At 36.7% G+C, this 14,103-nt stretch overlaps 1 protein-coding gene across 2 annotated transcripts in view; it reads left to right on the forward strand.

Moving 5' to 3' along the window:
- FBN2 (fibrillin 2) overlaps nucleotides 1-14,103 on the forward strand; it is a 181,319-nt gene that overhangs the window by 65,858 nt on the left and 101,358 nt on the right. For both annotated transcript variants that reach the window (XM_059834298.1, XM_059834300.1), the window contains exons 10-15: nucleotides 296-529; nucleotides 1,330-1,467; nucleotides 8,735-8,854; nucleotides 9,430-9,555; nucleotides 10,216-10,338; nucleotides 11,392-11,514. In XM_059834298.1, the coding sequence (XP_059690281.1) occupies nucleotides 296-529; nucleotides 1,330-1,467; nucleotides 8,735-8,854; nucleotides 9,430-9,555; nucleotides 10,216-10,338; nucleotides 11,392-11,514 (864 nt within the window). The remainder of the gene's footprint in view (nucleotides 1-295; nucleotides 530-1,329; nucleotides 1,468-8,734; nucleotides 8,855-9,429; nucleotides 9,556-10,215; nucleotides 10,339-11,391; nucleotides 11,515-14,103) is intronic.

Below are 14,103 nucleotides of genomic sequence, written 5' to 3' on the forward strand. Positions count from 1 at the left end.
CTCAGTGACCAGCGAGTTACAGTGCTGATGGCAACACATCGACAAAAAGGTTTCAACAAATAGTTGTAAATTACAGTTTTTCCTTTTATTATTTTTAGTGTCCTTCCTTAAATAACACCTGTCACAATCATGGGATCTGCCTGAGATTAGGAGTGGGAGAGGGAACACATGACATCAAAGAAAAGAGGAGTTGGTGTTCTGGTTTTTGTAGCATACAAAGATCTATGTCTTCGTTATAAGCTGACTCTGAAAGGTTGATTAGCTTTATCCTTCTCTGTGTGTTCCTGTTTAATAGATGAACATCGCAGACTTTGTGTGGATGGCGCTGCTGCTGGAAGTGGTTCCAGAGGTGGTGGGACAGGAGGAAACAGGTTCCTTCCTGGTGGCAATGGCAATGGCTACGGCCCAGGAGGAGCAGGATTCATTCCCATCCCTGGAAGCAATGGTTTCTCCCCAGGTGTAGGCGGAGCAGGGTTAGGGACAGGTGGTCAAAGTCCTGCTGGAAATGGCCCAATAATTACAGGGCTAAGTAAGTACTTGCATTTTTGTGATTTGTTTCTCTTTTTTTTTATACCGTCTATTTTTTCCTTTTTTTTCTGCTTAGTTTTTAGTCCGTAAATTATATAGTGTTCTTAACACATAAAAATGCCTTTGTATTCAAGCACATTTAAGAGACTTCAGTTGATACATTAGGAAGTTCAGGAGCCCTTTTTTTAACAAGAGTTCAGATGTAGAAATTTTTTTCTTCACTTCACTTATGGTCTTGAGCCTGTGCTGTCCCTACTGATCTGTCTTGGTCAGCACTAATAAAACTCCAAAGTTCTAAGTGTTTTCAAAAAACCACGAGGGTTTAAAATAAACTGTTCTCTTTCCTTGTTCTTCCAAATGTAAAACTTACCTGTTCTGCAGGAGCACTGCCTTGACTGAAAGCCCAAGTTTAGTAATATTCAGAGGGAAGTCTCGTATGTGTAGTTGCTTATAACATGTGTAAGCACATCTCTAGGATCAGAACCGTAACATTAATAAAATGCAAGGAGTTTTACTAAGCCAGGTACAGCAAAAATAATAAACATATAGGAACAGACTGCTTCAACTTTCACCCAAATTGTAGTTTATTCACGAGGCCACTGATAATCTCGTCAGGCTGTACACATAAATGGTAAATCATAATTAAGACTGTTTGTCTAATGTGGTTTTTGTTTCTGAGAGCTACTTGCTTTTTTAGTTTATTGTCATGTCAACAGATAGTGCTTGGAAAAAATACTTGAGTTGATGGATATATTTATGCACCTAGTAACCTTTGTCTCATGTTCTGGATTTTTTTATTAGCAATACTCAATCAGACAACAGACATCTGTAAGTACCATCCCAACCTTTGTCTAAATGGACGTTGTATACCAACCCTTTCTAGTTACCGATGTGAGTGCAACATGGGATATAAGCAGGATGCAAATGGGGATTGTATTGGTAAGTGCACATTTCTAAAATCCATTATTCACTTCTAAAATGCTAATATTTTTCCTCTTCAAATCTAATTTTAAAAAAAATGCATATTCTTTTCCCCCCACATACATAGTAATTTTAATGATACTGCTCTTGTGAAAGAGAGTGCAAAGAACATGATACTATTTACACTAGCATAATTTAAAATCTTCATGAGCGTTATATGTTTCCTTAAAAAAAATAAAAAAAATAAATCTTTAATTACAAATTTTGGTATTGAGTATTCCTGTACATTTTTGTCTTCACATTCAGTAAAGTAAGTTCTTCTCCATGGTCTCTTTTGTTGTGCTCACATAGCTCCGTTTTTGCTACAGGAGTTAGTGTCAAGTTATGTTCAAGATAACGAAGGGTAGAATTTGTTTTACCTGCTTGTAAGGATGAAATGACAGTTTGAAAGAGATAAAATAATTTTAAAAATGCATTAATTAATTTTTGTTTATATGTGCATTTCATATGAAAATACTGAATGCTAACTTTTTGTAACAAGAGCTGAATTTTGGATTCTGCACTTCTATTCAGTTATTGTGGACTTCACTCTTCCAGTGTCAAAGGCTCATCAGGTATTTCAGGGAAAATATAAGATTTGGGGGTTCTTGTGAAGTAGTTGTGTGGAGAAGAATCCTGTATGCAGGACACAGCTTAGCAAACATACAGGATCCTAAATAGAAAGGTCTGGTTATATTTCTTATTAAACATTTCCTTACTGATTCTTTATAAAGAGATTTGAGATATGTGAATGAAAAATACTATACAAGAGCTAGTTAGTGATAGGCTTTTCTCACTGAAACTGTGCTTTTACAATCAATTTCTACTGTGGCTGTGGGTTAGAGGAAAATACAGAAAGAAAGCAATGCAGAAAATTGCAGTTACATGAATCCTTAAAAAAACTTCTAATCCAAGACTGTGGACTTTACAGTACGCAAGTGAGAGTAGTACAGTCAGATTTTGATATGCATGCAGCAGAGTGGGTATCAACCAGAAGCTGAACTGGGAACACTGCATCTCTGAGTTTCAAATTCTTCCAACTCCTGCTGAATTGCAAACTGAGTATGAGGACCTGCCTGGCCTGGCATGCGGCCTTCTAGAAAAGTGAAATGTGACAACTGTTGAATAGTACTTTTCCTTTGAAGCCCCTGTTTCTTACCATGTTTAATTTCTCTGTTTTACTTTCTAAAATCAACTTGATATACTGCACCTGCAAGTTTGTGAGCAAGCACCCTTAGTTAGACCATTCTCTTGCACCAGAGAGGTCAGTTATAGTTACACCGTTCCCGACAACTGTTTCTACACCCTCTTCTTATGAAATGTCAGTTGATGGAGATTCCACCACTTCCCCAGGCAGATGCAGTGCTCCAATAGTTGAACTTCCAGAAAGTTTTCAGAACTTCTAATCTAATCTAAACACTATTTTGCAAAAGATTTCAGCTCGTTGTTTCTTGTCTTATCCACAGTATACAAGGAAAGCAGTTCAGTACCTTTCTCTTCACGGTTTTGTGTACCTGAAGACTGTTACAGTTCTTCTTCCAAGTTTTTTTGGGCTTTGCAAGCCCAACTTTTTCAGCTTTTTTTGTCTGGGCGAGAGTTTTCTGTACCTCTGATCTCTGGCTGGGAAATTGAAGAGGCTTAGTCTCTAGCTGCTCCCTCGGCCTCAGGAGCTATAAGTGCATTTTAAGTGGGGAGTGGGAGTTTTATTATAAATCTGTCTTGCATGGCTGTTCTTTCCTTACAGTGTATGGAGAGCCCTGGCACTTTAGTTACCAGGGCTAAATTTTGCATTGCTGAAATCAATAATAGTTTTAATTCTGGTGGACCTTGACTCTTGAGGAACTGTCTTGAAATGTGCTAAGCATCTTCTGAAAGCTAGCATATTGAACTAATGTTTCTTGATGAAATCTGGTTCACAGCTTGTATTCATATTCTTTGTTACTTGGGGGGCAAGTTGAAAGTATTATCTGAAGCACACAGATGTTTGTTATCTATCTGATAACACACAATACATTTACTACATTTTCATTATTTTTGCTTTCTAAATTCAAATGAAGAAAAAAAGATGAGTAATGATAAAAATCTGAATATACGGTTGTTACAAAGCTAGCAACTGAATAAAGTGAAAGGACTTTCTAAACTGTACTTTTTGAGGCAAGTGTCCTGTGTTCAAATCATTAAAAAGCAGTGATAAATAACATCGTGGTAGAGTATGATTATGATAAATGCTTGCACATGCTTATAAAAAATTATTCTGGATGTAAAAATATATTGAAAGAGCACATAGCTGTAAAAAAGGAGCCTGCATACCATGGAAAGGCACAGTGTCACCTTTCCCTAAAATCATTTCCTTTTAAGGTAAGACAAATTTGACTGAGCTACTTTGTGTTTCATATCAGCAGATAACATAAAGGTGGCATGTGATTAAGTAGCAGTTCACTGTGGCATATGAGATTTGAATGCTGTTAAACTCACAAAGCACCTTTTTTAATTTGCGAAGCGTGGAAAATAAATGGCAGTGCCAAGATAAAAATTAGCGTGTTTTGATAACATTACAAGCATTTTGTTATTAATCAAATGCATACATTGATAATGTGGCATGTGTAAGTTAAGAGTCTAGGAAAAAATGAATTGTGGAAAATAAAGTCAAACCAAAGCAAATCTTGATGTAGGTGGTAAAGTTAACTCCTAAGTAAGAGGTAACTCCAGATTAAATACTAGGAATTAATAATACGAGGAAATTTTAGGTAAGTAGGTAAACCAAAGGCTTCACCTTAGCTTGAATGACCATTTAAACGACTTTGTTTAGTGAATACCAGTGTCACTAACCACTGTCACAAAAGGAATGGTGCCTCTGGCTCCTTTTTGGCTTCCCAGACTAAAGGACCAGTTAATAATGTATTAATTTCATCTGAGAGAGGCTTTTGGGATTAGTCCAGAACAGGATTTAAACTCTGTGATTGAGCCTGTTGTGAAATGCTTCATTTGCTCTGTCTTTGTGCCCCTTTATGCTTAGGTTGCAGCAAGTAGAGCTATATGGATTTAATCTAAACTTTTTTATTTTCCAATTCTCATTGAAGAAATCATGCATGAGAAAATGGAGTAGAACAACCGTCTGTGGTTTAAAAGGCCCATCAGTTTTACATGTCTGGGCACTGAAATTGATTGACAGAAAGATATAATGTGTTCTTACTAGCTGGCTGGCATTCTGTCCCTTTCTCTTCTGTGGGGTCACCCTGTAGGCCACCAGCCTTGTCGTTCATCTTCCACTCCAGACTTGTAATGATAGTGAAGTTGTATCTGATTTTCAGTTTGAGGTTAAAGTGCTTGAAAACTGTGAGACTAGATTGATAGGTGGATGGACAAAAAATTGCTGAACTGTTTAATTCTCTAACACATAGTTACATGGACAGAAAAAGGTGTATTCACTTAGGGAATGTAGTCTCAACTTTGTAATGCACACCTCAGGATGAAACAGTAGTCTGAAAACTGAGGCAATTTTGGATGCCCTGGGATCAAAACAAAAGTTTCAGCTGGTTTAACAAAAGCAGAAGATGCTGTGCCAGCTACAATAATGTTCTAGATTGAAAGCAGGACAAAAAAACCCAATAATGGCTTCCATCAAGTTTAAGTGTCATTGTGCCTGTTTTTTTCTGTGTGAAACAAATCAGTCATTACTAATTATTTTGACTCTTCAGTGGTTTGCCTTTTGAGTAGCTGTTCATATTCAGAAGAATTATAAGAGAGTATACCTCATGAATATTTATCTTAGATAACACAGCTTTGTTTCACCATTATTTTCTAATTGTATTATAAAGAAGTAGTGAAAGTATCTTCAGTGCCACACTGAATCTGTGATTTGTGAATGGTAGTTGTTATAAATCACACAGAAAGTTGTCTTGGAAATGTAGGCAGGAACTTAACTGCAGGAATTTCTGTGTGTACTGATACATATTAAATGAAATTAAAGGCTTGCTTGAATCTAACTTGGATACTCTTCTCATTACTGAAAGAACAGTCTTGGGGCATTGGGAAGTTACATTTCACTGCATGGGGTAAGGTTAATGGTATATAAATGAACACTGCTTCCATACTGCTCTCTCTCTCTGTCTGCCTACTCCCCAAGCAATAAATTAAGAAGCCAGAAATGGTTAGATATTTTTGTATAAAGAAAAGTCTTATTTCAGAATTATCCTGCCAAATAAAAAATAATGGCGTTACATACTTCTCTCAGAGCTAAACTTGTATTATGCTGCTCTCATGATGCAACATGCCTGATGGGTCACGGACCATAACTGTCCTAAGTGGTCTGACACTGAATGGTCAGTCCCTTTCCCCAAACTGATAGACAGCTGTAATATTATTACCTTTCCTTATTTCATTCTGTTTATAAAAACTCTGGATAAAATTGTAGAGACTTTGAAAATGGCAACAAGCCTGTAGCTGTGCTGTATTGAATTTTAGTTGTTTTGCGAATACAAATCTCCATATTTTAAATTTTGTAAATTTTCAGACTCATCACGGTAAGTCTTAAGGGGATTTTGGAAGTTCCGTAATGTGTCTAGTGAAATTCTGACAAGTGTTACAGATGAAACACTGAAAAGTGGAGTTAAGTGTGGTCCAAGTGGTGAAAGACAAATATTTGACACTGAAGGGGGATGTGCTGGGAGATAGAATAAATGGGTTAAATATCTCTGTCTCAGATGTTTCCTGTTTATACTGCTGGAATATGCATGTTTACAATGTAAACTCAAAGCCAACAGCTCCTTTTTATTAACATATATTTGCCATTTTCCTCTTTTATCAAGAGCTTATAAAAATAAGAGCATCTTACGATGCATATTTTATATGGAAGTCGTCTGATACACATCGCTTTGGAAGGATTTTCTAAGCTTAAGTCAGCCATTTCATAGAGGAACACTGCATTCCTGTTGTACAATTTGTAAATTAATTTACAGTAAGATCCATTTCTAGCATGAACATGTTTTCTTTAACAGATGCAGCAAGTTGAAGCCTATAATAAAGAAAGTCATAAGTGTCTTTCTCTGTAGGAAAACTAAACAAAATAGATGAGTGCCGTATCTAGTATTTATAAGTTCCCCCTGTCCTCCCCTGTATTAAAGCAAGATAAATACACAGTAAAGTCATTTGAATTAAGACATTTGACAAAACATTCATGTGAAAATGAGATTTATAGTTTGACATTTTGTTGGTAGCTGAGAACTTTGTTCTGAAGGAATTATGTGCAATCCTCCTTGACCCACCATATCAGCTGAGCACAGAGAAAAAAATATCCAATCTGTCACTCAGGAGAAAGAGCATCCCAGCAATCAGGCACCATAGAGAAGCATGAGAGCAGGAAACTACTATAATTACATAGATATCTACTGCACTGTAAAGATACAGTTATGTTTTCTTCATTGTATTTAACACTCTGAATTTCTCTTTTCTTTATTTTGCTTCATTCTTGTGGTTTTACTGGAGTGGTGCTATCAGCTGTGAATGAGCTAAATATGCATGAGAGGAATTACTTGATTCTTCCATTTGCTTTGCCTTTATACCCAAAGCGGTCTGATTGTATCTAGGCACCAAGAGTGCTGTAAAGCAGCTCATTAAATCAGTGATTTGGGTAAACCCAGATCTCTTTGATATGTTTATTGTGCTATTGGTTTTAACTGTGTACGCATTGACACAGCAAATCCTGTGAAATGTGTGGTCTTTTTTATGGCTAAATTAGAACAAAACTAACCTTTTGCCATTTTTTACAATCAAGTCATTGATGGCACAACACTTCCTAGAAGTACACATTAATTTAACATACAAATGTTCTTAGAAGTTTGATTTCTCATTCCATCCCATTATTTCCAAGATGTAATGAACTAAGTTTTAGAACTAGATCTCATAAAGGGTGAGTACAAATGATCAGCAAAATTTCCTTGGGTTTTTGCTGATATTTCTGGTAGCGTACACTGCAAAATGCATGGGAAGATCATCATTACTAAGAACTGATCAGCAGTGGCTTTACTTAGACCCAGCTTCTTATGACAGCTTACAGCCAGAGACCAAAACCTGCCACAAATCAGCATTGGCTTTGTGGTGTTAAAGCCTACCTAAATGAAGAGATGAGTAATTTCAGACCTGTAAGTGAAATGGAGGGCATAGCTGCACGGAAAAAACTCAAATTAGCAAAGGTGACTGATGAAGAAAGGGGAATTTCATCAAGGAATCTATTCAGTTTGTAACCTGTGAATTTAGTTGTAGCAGAGACAAGCTGCTAAGGTCATCCTCTGGTAGCTGCAGGAGAGACTGAGCCAGCAGTCCTGCCTGCCAGACCAGAGGGATGCACTTGCTCCGCTCCCCAGACCACAGAGGGCAAGGATCCTGGGAGGGTTTAGAGGAGCATAATGGGGAGGAATAATCAGTGTTATTTTAGAACTGGGAGTAGCTGTCTCGGGCCAAAGACACAGCTGACTCATTGGTGACAACTGGGGATGAAATTTGGGAAGCGTTCTTTAAAGGAGTGAGTTTTCAGAGCCCTGTATCAAATGGGAGTTATTTCTGAGCAGTTACCTAAGATTTAATCTGGTTAAAGTATGTTTTGTTGCACCCAAATACCAAAAACCTTTGGAAGGGAGAGTAAGGTACATTATAGAGAAGGGCTAGGTTAAGTCTGGCATTACTCAAATGCAAAGACTGGGGTTGAGGATGCAGTGGGGCATAAATAACTGAGACATGGTGCACAGACTGTGGTCTCATTAAGAATCCCTCCTGCTTGTGTGTGGCCCCTCCTCACATTTCTGCAACAAAACTGTAATATAATGGGGGGTTTTTGGATGCCATGATTTGCTCTGACTTTAAAATGCCAATTTTTATTTGAATTGGTTTTATGCTGAAGAAGAATGAACGGTCATTCAGTTAAATGAAACTATGTTGAATAAAGTGTTTTCTTCACTTTCACTAAGCAATTGTCAGATCCCATGTCTCAAAATCCTCACACATATTTTTTCTTTTGTCTTTCAAGATGTGTATGAGTGGTGGTGTAGTATTTCACGTCTTAAAAATGTCTGCCTAGTTAGACTAAGAACAGCTGTTTTCTTAGGAAAGTAATGATTTTGCCCCAAGAACAAGTTTTTAGTATTTAGCATTTGACTGTTAGTGACCATCTTTTTCACTTAGGAACTTCTAGACTTGAAAAAAATGTGGTATACGTTGTGAAGTCACTAATGCTGCTTTGTGCTGCCAACAGATGTTGATGAATGCACATCAAACCCGTGCTCTAATGGAGACTGTGTCAACACACCTGGTTCCTATTACTGCAAGTGCCACGCAGGTTTCCAGAGAACTCCTACCAAGCAAGCTTGCATCGGTAAGAAAATTTGCTTCACATCTACTGACATTGCAGATGTTCTGACCCCTTATGTCAGATCCCATTGGAGTTCAAAAAATAGTCAGCAATGTGATTTCAGTAAATCCTGACAGTTGTTATATTAATTGGAGCCCTACTGCTGGGCTACCATTCCATTTGTTCTGTTGTTGTCTTTTAATGCTTATCCATTATTCTGGAATATCTGTTGCTTGGCTAGGGAATTCCGCAGCCAAGAGTTGTACAAAAAAAGTCAGGAAAAAGACTGTTAGTACAAAAGGTGTGTATTTATGTATGTATGCAGATGAATGTGTGAGTACGTTTTTAAAACTTTTCATAAACTAATTGCTGAGCATCACAAATATAGCATTGTCGCATTTACTGCACAAGTCTGTAAAATAGTATTTTTCCTATCTCTGATGCAATGAGAATAAATTCTTAACCATCTTTGGAAAATTTTTTCTAAGTAGTATTTAAATAACATGCCAGTATTTGTCAAAGCAATAATTGTCGCTATGTATGTTTTTATCTGACAGTATTTCTCTGATTGTGTGATTTATTTTTTATTTTTGTCTTAGATATGGATGAGTGCATCCAGAATGGTGTTCTTTGTAAAAATGGCCGGTGTGTAAACACCGATGGAAGTTTCCAGTGTATTTGCAATGCTGGGTTTGAACTGACTACAGATGGAAAAAATTGTGTGGGTAAGAGCTCTTCTAAATTATGGGGCAGGCATTAGCTTGATGATTCTAGAAATTGTACTTCATACTACAGTTAAGGATCATTAAGGATTACCTTTTTTGAAGTAAGATACAACCTGAGGTGAACTTACAGCTGCTGCATTCAAATAGTTATTGTAAGTAAATGCATGATTTCAAAGAAAACTTGAGGCAATTTTTGTTTTTGAAGCTACATCTCTCCTCAAGAGTCCCAGGTAACTCAGTGCCAGGAATAACATTTTTCCCTAAAGCTTCACAGCAAGTGCTCCCTGTATCAGCACTGCTGAAGAAATAACTGGTTTTGATTTTGACGATACTGTGTCAGAAAAAACTTGGTAGGTAAGCAACAAGCTCTTAATTCTGTCAGGTGATTGAGGCTTTTTATCCTTTCATGTAAGAAAGACACACCCTGTTCTTCCATACACAGTCTGCTGAAACATGCAAAGTGACAGATCACAGTGGGAAAAAAATGTGCTGCTTTGTCTATAGAGTGAAAACTCTTCAGATACTTCATTAGAGTTATGAGTTAGAATTTAATCTTCAAGTGAAGGAATATGTCACATCAGTCCTGATCGTTTTTTTTTTACTGTGTCATCATCTGGAAGATGAGGAACTATAAGCAGTTTTCTTTGTCATATTTTGCAGACCACGATGAGTGTACCATTACAAACATGTGTTTAAATGGGATGTGCATAAATGAAGATGGGAGTTTTAAATGCATCTGCAAACCAGGATTTGTTCTGGCTCCAAATGGGCGTTATTGTACTGGTATGTAGAGCCGAGGGGTTACACATTAAGACAATCTTGATTGAAAACAGCTTTTCCGGTCCGTTCATTCATGCAAGAATAGCAATCTCATCACAGGGATTTAATATCGTACTAATACCTTACTAACTAATTACAGTAGAATTCTTAAGCTGCCTAGAATACAAGAAACAGGTCTTTAACTTACAGAAGGAAATAACTGAATTATTGAAAAGTATTGTGAAAGCTACAACAGAAGAAAAATCTTGGAGCACTGTAAATGCAGCAAAATATGCAGGGCCTTCATGAAGTGGTAAAGTGAGCAGCAATATGGGAAGTTTAAAAGATTTTACATTGATGAACACACACAAGTATGTTTTCCACATCATTATTCTGGCAATTCAGAGTGCATAACACTTAAGACATTGTATTTGCCATTACAAACCTTTTAAAGTGAGGTCATTGAAAAGTTATATTAAAGATTAAGAGTAGAGTGTGGTTTAGCTTCAGTTTAAGTAAACTAATGGAAGATACCTGTTGCTGCCAGTACAAGTAGGTTTGGGCTTGAGTCATTTCTAGTAAGTGCATCATCTAAATTGTTAGTTTACTGTTTTGAAGTTGAATCATTTCTATTAAATGTGTTTTTTTTAAAGTACATGTAGCTGGGCTGTTGACTTAGATAGAAATTGATGACTGCTGAAAAGTTCTTTGAAATTAAAATTTACCATCATATGGATATTCTGTGTTTAGTACTTCCTTAACCACACTTTAAAACAAAGTTATAGTATCATGGGATGGACAAAGGGGAAAATTTATCTTTAATTTTGCCTAATCTGAAGTCCCTCTAACTTTATGTGTTTCCTGGGACTTTTTTTGTTGTTTTTCTTTTTTAATGCGCAGCTGGAATTCTGATTATTTATTGTAATTCCAAGATGACATTTTTATTACAAACAAAACAAGGATATGTTGATGATTCATCTGTTATCATAAAGTCATTTGGTAATGTTCTAAAAATATTAATTGCAATCTTGCTTAAAAACAGTGAATAGATTGTTGAATTATGTTGCCTCCTGATAGATATTGATGAATGTCAGACAGCAGGAATTTGCATGAATGGTCATTGCATAAATACTGAAGGATCCTTTCAGTGTGAGTGTCCACCTGGCTTGGCTGTTGGAGTTGATGGTCGTGTGTGTATAGGTAAGTGGGATTTTTTGTTTCATTGAAAAGCAAGTGGAATTATCAGGTTGTCAAATTAAAGAAATGCATCGAATGACATCCTTCTAGACAATGTTGACATCAAACCACAAAGGATCTGTTCTAGGATAAATCTGGAGTATTTGTCTTTTGTTCTGCTGTGTGTTTGTGTTCATATATGTGCATGCATGAATATATATGTATATTCATATTTATATTCAGTTGTGCATCATGCACTCCAAATCACTGAAACAGCTACATATCTTGGTTGCGACACAGATATTTTTGCACTCCCCTTCTCATTTCTTTCTCTAATATGAAACCATTTTTTCTACCTGTACCATAGTGTTAAAAAAGAAAAAGCTGTCACAGCAGAAACAGTGAAAACTAGACAGACTTGTTTCTGTGAACTCAGATATCATTATTAGGAATTATTAGGAAATCTTCCATTATGCTATCCCATAAACCTGGTGTTAAAAGACAAGGAGCTTAAATTCCTCTGTGGCATCGGAGTGGCACCACCTCTTATTTATGTGTTATTCCTATAAATTAAACTTACAGCATTTACTCTTCCTGGCATCTCTTTTGGGTTTTGAGGCATACCTTTTCTAGTCTGCTGATGAATAATCTTTTGTCATATAATTTGAACTGCAGCCTATTATCCCTTCAAATGTCACTGGTTGACAGTTAAGAGATTCTTCATCCAGTTCCACCAGGAGCTCTAGCATAGCTTCAGGGAGCTCACAGGAGAAAAATGGAGCATTTTCAGCTTGATGAAGAATGAAAAATAGTAGAGAGAAAGAGGTATTCAGTCCCTTGTTTTCTCCTGATTGCTGATGAAGAGGGTGGAGATGATACATTTTACAAAAATTTCTGAGAACGATGGGACTGCGATACTGCAAAGTTCCTTAAACCAATATAATCCACAAGACATACCATCTTTCCTTTCTTCTGCATATCCGAACATCAGTTCTGTATCCCTTAAGTTTCTTCTCTCATAGCTCATGAATGTATGTATCATCAGGCATATTGGTGATCCAAGGCTCAGTTGGTGGATAGGCATGGCATTAAGCTTCAGCAGGCAAATGTGCCTGGAATGGAGTCTCCTTGAGTGAAAAGCGCACCTCTGGCAGCATCACAACACATTAGCTTCACTTTTGGTACGTGGCCTTGTGTGTTAGATGCTGCTGGTAACTGAACTGCCATTGGAGCTGATATTAGATCAGGCCAACTGGTTAAGTCATGATGTTTGACAGGCTCATGAAGCAGTAAAGGCAGTGGGGAAACCATTGGCTTAGCTCTGCAATAGTCATATATATTCATCAGTGCTATGGTGGTTCTTGCTGATGGATGCATATATGTCTTATCTGCCTATGTCTTATCTGCATGTGTCTAGATAAAGGAAAGATGGACTTCATCACAATGTTTGGAGGTTATCTCGCACCAAATGGAGATGTGAGATACTACATCCTTGTGTTGCTATTATCAATTCATTTAAAATAAAATCTTAAATTGTGCAGAAGTTCATCATTCTTTAAAGTAAAATCTAGTGCAAGCATTCCTATCAAGTCCCTGCGCAAGCTGGCCCTGTCTGTTACCACTTCAGTTTAAAAAATGCAGAATGGCTTAAAAAATAGGCTAATAAAAAGCCAAAACACCTTCTCAGTCTCTCACTTGGAATCCAAATATTTGTTGTTTTAAATAAGTGAGATTTTTTTAGTAAGCGAAACTGTACTAAAGATTGAACCAACAAAAGCAAGGTTTATTCTCTCCTATGTAGTAGCCAAGTTGTTTTCTTCTGATTTAATAAACATTTGGAGAAAAGCAATGAAAAGATAAAACAATGAGAAAAGGCTTGGTATACTGTTTTTAATATAGCAATTTCACTGCTTAGTGGCACAGCAGCAAAACGAGATTTGAGTACAGGCTGTTCAGTACCTTTTTTGTGGTCCAAGTTGGCCCACATCTTTACTCCTGTCAGTGATACAGCTGCAAAGAATCAATGCAGTGCTCAATTTTCTGTGCTTTCATTTACCTAATGTTACCACAGTTCTAGCAGCTAAAGGCTTCACAAGTTGGCCATCAGCTATGAACGCTATTTCTTATTTGAAAATGTTCAGCTCCACATGTCACATAGCTTTAAGGTTTACCATAAAAGCTTAAATTTTCAACAGGAAATATCCTTATTATGACAAAAAATCGCAAGGCAGAATCATGATTTATGTGGAAAATTCGTTGTAAAAAGATGTCAGGCACAAAGTAACATAAGAAATTTCAAATCTTGCATAACAAATATATTCTCATACATGACCTTTAGAACAGAATTTCCAAGCCAATCTGCTGTGCAGAATTTTGTGTGTGTGTGTGTGTGTGTGTGTGTGTATGTGTGTTTATATATACATGAACATGCTGTGTTAACTACAAGAGTTCTATGTCTGGCTCTTCTGTCCCAAATATTACATGAGCTAAATAATACTTTTCAGACATTCTGGCTGCTAGAAGAGTATTTGTAGTCTGAAAGTTAGTAAGTTACATGGGGCTTCATTTTAACAGTATTCCTACAAATGTGCTAGGCAATTAGCAAAAATACAA

Source organism: Gavia stellata, chromosome Z, assembly GCF_030936135.1.
Source record: "Gavia stellata isolate bGavSte3 chromosome Z, bGavSte3.hap2, whole genome shotgun sequence".
Taxonomy (NCBI): Eukaryota; Metazoa; Chordata; class Aves; order Gaviiformes; family Gaviidae; genus Gavia; species Gavia stellata.